Source organism: Chenopodium album, chromosome 15 (assembly GCF_948465745.1).
Source record: "Chenopodium album chromosome 15, dcCheAlbu1.1, whole genome shotgun sequence".
Taxonomy (NCBI): Eukaryota; Viridiplantae; Streptophyta; class Magnoliopsida; order Caryophyllales; family Amaranthaceae; genus Chenopodium; species Chenopodium album.
Window position 1 is genome coordinate 21605481 of NC_137848.1, and position 6105 is coordinate 21611585.

A 6105-nucleotide genomic window follows, 5' to 3' on the forward strand; every position below is an offset into this window, starting at 1 on the left:
TTTAGCGGACGCTCCAAAGGTGGGATTATTATGGGTAAGTTTTCCTATTAAAAAAGAATGGACCAAAGATTGTACTTCCTCCGTTAACCATTATCTGCAACTTTGGAGGAAGTCACGGACTCCTAGGCAAAATTTGGTAATGTTGTTTAGGAAAAGTTAGGGGAAGTAATTAACACAAAGAAGAGAGAGAAAGTGGGACCAGCCCACATGTTTGTTTTGGCTGGAAATCTGATTTTGGAGGGGAAACTTTTTCCCTCCTTACTTTTTGCCAAAAAATTTAAATTTCATTCAAATTTTTTGCCACCAAAAGGGTCTTCAACTTTTCCATTCATATTGAAGTGGCTTATAAATACCAGCCACCACATTTAATGTTCATCACCATAATATTCTTTCACCATTAATACAGACCAGAATTTAAAACATGTTTCCCAAAAAATTAAGTTAGCTTTAATTACACATCATTTACCCATATTTACCCAAAAAACTACCCCTAATCTAAATTAGTGCTCTAATTTTATCAGCACCATCTCCATTCAGCTCTCAAAATCGTGGCAGCTTCACCAGCACCAAAAAACGACTTCAGCCACCACCTTTTCCTCTACCTTCTTCTCTGAAAATAAAAAAAAAGCAGTCAGTGTTAAAAAAAAACACACACAAGTTATCAATAATGGATGATCATTTTGGATTAGATGATCAGTTCTATGGAGTTGATCAACTGCTGATGGATGAAGAAGATGCACAAGATGCCTATGAATTTTCAGACTTTGAATCTGAAAATGATGAAGATAACAACCAGCAACAGCAAGCACAGAACAACCAAGAAGCTGATGCATTTCAACAACCACAACCAACATCTAGAAAACAATTGACTATGGATAAAAAAAGAGAAATCATTGATGCAATGTTACTTGAAATGCAAGATGGTCAGCTAAGAAGGGGACTGAAGGCTCAATTTGCATTGAGATTTGAAGTCCATAAGTCAACAATTACTAGAGTTTTTGATGATCTAAAGAAGCAGATGTCAGAGGGAAATGTGATTGATGTCAGAAACAAGAAGTTAGGGACATGTGGTAGAAAACCAGTGGAATATTCAGATGAATTTCTCCAATCAGTGCCTCTGTACAAGAGAACAACTGAGAGAAGCTATGCAGCAGCTCTAAAGATATCACATGTCACCATACATAATCTGAAGAAAAGAGGCAGACTCAGGACTCACACAAGCACCAACAGACCAACATTGACTTCTAATCATAAGGTGGCAAGGTTAAAGTGGGCTTTAGCTCATGTTAACCCAATTCCTACAGTTGGGGACCCAACATTTGTCAACATGCAAGAGACAATTCATATTGATGAAAAGTGGTTCTGGTTGAACCCAGAAACAAGGAGGTTTTACTTGCTGCCAAAAGAGGAAAATCCATACAGGTGCCAACAGTCCAAAAGGTTCAAAATCAAAGCCATGTTTATGGCAGTGGTGGGGAAACCACTATATGATGCTAACAAAAACTTGCTACATGATGGCAAATATGGTATATTCCCTTTTGTGTTCAAGAAGAGAGCAATAAAGTCAAGTAAAAACAGAGTTGCAAGAACCATGGAAACAAAGGCTATAGAGAGTGTCACAAAGGAAGTGACAAGGAAAATATTGCTGGAACAGGTTATACCAGCAATCAAAAGCAAATGGCATCCAAGCTTACCTAAGAATGTGTACATACAATGGGATAATGCAAGACCACACCAAATCCCAACTGATACAGAATTTCAAGAAGCATGCACATCAGATGGTTTCAACATACAGATGGTTTTCCAGCCAGCCTAGTCCCCTGATCTTAATGTACTTGATCTAGGGCTTTTTACCTCAATCCAGTCCATCCAATATCAATCTTTTCCAGAAAATTTGGATGATTTGGTTGACAAGGTAAATGAGGCATATGCTACTTTTGATCCTAAAGTGAACAGGAATACATGGATCACATTACAAAAATGCATGACTGAGATAATGATCAAGAATGGAGGCAATAACTACCCTCCACCACATATGGGCAAACAGAGGTTAGAGAACCAAGGCATTCTGCCAGAACAACTAGAGGTCAGCAGGGACATCATTCAACAAGCAGTGGAACATCTCAACACTTTGTTTAGGCCAGTCAACCAAGGAGATGATGAAGACACACAAATGCAGGTAGATGCAGATTAGTTGTACAAGTACAGAGCAACAACCTTTTGGGACATAGACTGCCACACATAACCACATCATTTTGTTTAAGCAACACAAGTAGTAGTAGGGTACTTGTAACTTTTAAGTTACCTTTTGGGTGGTTAGGTGTATTTTGTCTATTAGGAAGAAAGGAATGTCCAAGGCAGTCATGTAAGAGAAGTGGTTGTAATTAGGACCAAGCTTTTGTAATGGAACAACTTGAATGAAAATCAAACTTGTTGCTATAAATTTGGGACTCATTTTTTACTTTCATTCAAGTATTCCACAATTCAATGTTAAGGAAAGGCAGAACTGATTCCATCAGAGGGATTAAATTTTTTTTTTCACAAAACCTTATGTGCAAGTGATTTCCTCAACAACATTCATCATTGAAGTTGGAGCTAATGACACTTACAAAAGGTACATCATATGAGTCCCTTCATCACTTGGACATAACATAGACACATCACACAAACTACAGGGCATCAATTACCAACCTTAAAATGCAACACAATCTACAGGCAACCAACATGCAAAGGCTACAAATTTGAGACTCATTTGTTCTCTCACATAATGCTCATTGAGAACAACATCAAATAAGGGACAGCCACAGATCATTCATCAATGCAAATCAAACATGTATCATCATTCATCAATCACATTTCCTCTGACTCCACAACAACAAAATCAACATAGCAAAACAACAAACCATCATAACCAAATCTCAGGGACTCATACACAGATCAATCCACAACACAAATACACATCAACACCACTAATAGGCAACATTAATCAATAATTGAATTGGGACTCATACACTAACTGAAAGAATTAAAAAATTAGGGTTAGAAATCGTTACTGAATGCTTCATTCAGATGGGGACAACACCTCTCACAACTCATCCTTAATATCCTGCACTTCAGCTTCACCAGCAATTGGATCTGCAGGAGGAGGAGCAGCACCATCACCAACATCCTAGGCCACCACAGCAGGAGGAGCAGCATCCCCAACACCACCTTCATTAGGGTCTTCATCATCAGAAATATCAATCACCCCAGTCAGCTTAGCACCACGAATTCTGCTTCTAGCAACCAAAGCAGCGCGACGCCTAGCTCTGATTCTGGTAGGAGGTGCCTTAGAAACCTCAGATCTGGGCTTCTTCGCAGCTGAAGAACCCTCACCCACCCCAGACGCTTCCTCCTTGCTGAAATCAAGCGCTCTTTTGCCTCGACGCCTGATTTCCTCTCTCCTGCCTTCCTCAACATCATCAATGTACTGCAGAACTTCCCCAAGGGCTTTCCATGTGTACTCACTTATGTATGGACCCCTATCTCCAGCATTGTACATCCTACGAGGCCAAGGTGAGTCAGTGTTGAAGGAGTGAATCAGCATCTGAATGATCTCACCTTCCTCTTCAACGTTTGTAGCAAAAAAGGCATCGTGAAGTGGATCTAGGTTAATCATTGTTAAAAGGACTCAATTGTAAAGAAGAATGAACCCTCAAATTGACAGACTCAAAGAGAGAGAGCACGAGAAGCAGATTTGAGAGATTAACCCAGAAAAGAAGAGAGAGAGTGTCGAAACCCAGAAAAAAAAACCAGAGAGATGAACCCAGAAACGAGAAGAGAAGAGAGAATGAAGAAGAAGATGAACATCTTTAAAGGTAGATGAAGAACCCTAGATTGTTCTTCCCACTTAATGTGAGTAGTTGGGGGATTCAATTAATGAGGGTAGTTGAGGTGAGGGGATTATATGGGAAAATTGGTGGGAATGGTTAGGGTAATCTAAAAAACTGATTAGTTGATCAAATTAGATTAGTGGAGATAAGAGGGAGATTAAGAATTTTAAGTAAGGGCATTTTGGTCATTTCGCTCTGTTTTTTTTACTAAAAATAGAAAAAAAAATTGTTGCAGATAATGTTTAGCGTCCAAAAATAGTAAAAGTTGCAGATAATGGTTAACGGAGGAAGTATTATTTTTGACAATTTTTTCTAAAGATTTTTATAGAAATTGATATCTTAAAGTAGCCCGTGTAAAAACAAAATTATTAAAACATGATCTATAAATGGCATCTAAGGGGACCCAATTTATCATCATGCCCCAGGCCTATAAATTGCTAGGAACAGGCCTGCATGGGTCAAGTAATATAATATTTTTTATTTTTGACTTTTTTTATTTGATATCATTAAATCCACAACGTTTTTTATTTTTAATTTGTTAGTCAAGTAAATAGGAACATAGAAAATATAATTTTTACTAACAAAAAAATCTAAAGTCTTTCAATCTCTTCCAATAAAAAATATTACTCATAGTAACACCTGAACAACACCCTAGTAATAATGTAATATAACTCGTAAAGTTGTAGTCTTTAGTCAAAGTAATAGAGAAGCAAATTTGATCTATCTTTTCGGTTTGGTAGCCGACTATTTGTATTGACTAGGATCTACTCCGTATTACACACACCCCTTCAAACGAGCAAGTCATGCATAGATTCAGCTCAACTTGGATTATGCTCGCTAGATGCTAGACAAATAAGACAATGTATGTTGACATCCACCTCTAATTTTGGAAGGAAAAAAATACCAAGCATTTGTATGTAAGTAGCATATTACCTATGTACCCTTGAATATTTATTTCTGTTCACTGAACAAAGGTCTTATTTGGTAAATTTAATTACGATCAAATTAACCTAATTGAGGTTTTATTTAAGACAACAACAAATTACAAAAATGACAAATGATATGAAATTTAATCAATAAATCAAAACTATATGAGCGGTAAAACAAGACGACATTAATTTGCAAATTGGCGAGCCAATGGATTTGACTCCGATCAACCTTCAATTTGACTAATTTTCATAGTTGATATGATAAGGTTGACTTCTTATATCAAATTATCAATTACTGAAGTTGTTTGGTAAATAATTGATTCAATAAGTTGGTTTTTTTAACTTTAAAAAAAAAAAAAAAAAAAAAAAAAAAAAAAAAAAAAAGAGCTTTTCAGGTCAATTGGCTATGAAAATTTAACCTAAATGACAACTTTGTCTAAGGTTATTAAAACTTACAGTAATTCTACTAGCTAACTCAATTGTCGTATATATGCTAATATTTATTTTGTCATTTCACATCCTCAATTAACAAACCGTGTACAAGTTATCAGATAATTGATGTATCCAAACACGGCAAATTTTAAATACAACTAGGTAGTCAAAACTTCTAACATAAATGGGTAGTCAAGCCTACCAATGCAACCAACTATTAGTTCCCAACTATCTACTATTATCAAACCCAGTCAAAATATACAACTTTGAGAGATTTGTTACCTTATAATTCTCTTATACACAAATTAAAATGACTCACTAAATGATTGATTAGACAAATGAAAAAAAAAAAAGATTATCAATCTACTAATCCATTTTTTAAGAAGTAAAACAATAATGTAACCACTTTACTTTTGCCACAAGTAATATTATATATGAATCCAATCTATGCCAACTATTACAAAATCCCTATTATTAAGGACGAAGTATCATTGTTACACTTCACCCATTAGGTTGCCAAGTATTCTCCATTACAATATGTCTCATACAAGTGCATCAAACGTGCTAAAGTCCTAATCTTAAGCGCCGTAGGAAATATGGTCAATTTAATTAGTAAACTAAAATAATTAGTCAAGTATATTTGTAAGCTTTAAGATTTGAACTCGCGTCCTACAAAATAAAGACACTCCACCAATTTGGGGCATCCAGAAGTTAACTAGTTAAACCAACAACTTCGTAGGCATGCATCGTAAAATTGGAGCAACCTAAACTTAATTAAATTATTGATTGCATTGACCATACTTTTAATTTATTATGTTTTGAATGATTTGATTTAATTAATTAATTAATTAATTTAATTTCTCATAATTTAA

General features: G+C 35.6%; 1 protein-coding gene across 1 annotated transcript; it reads left to right on the forward strand.

The window, feature by feature from the left end:
- Window positions 1-667: 667 nt before the first annotated feature.
- LOC145580982 (uncharacterized) lies at window positions 668-2194 on the forward strand. The gene is made up of 2 exons (XM_081638059.1): window positions 668-1798; window positions 1865-2194. The coding sequence occupies exons 1-2, from the start codon at window positions 668-670 to the stop codon at window positions 2192-2194; spliced, it is 1461 nt and encodes a 486-aa protein (XP_081494185.1).
- The last annotated feature ends 3911 nt before the right edge of the window (window positions 2195-6105 follow it).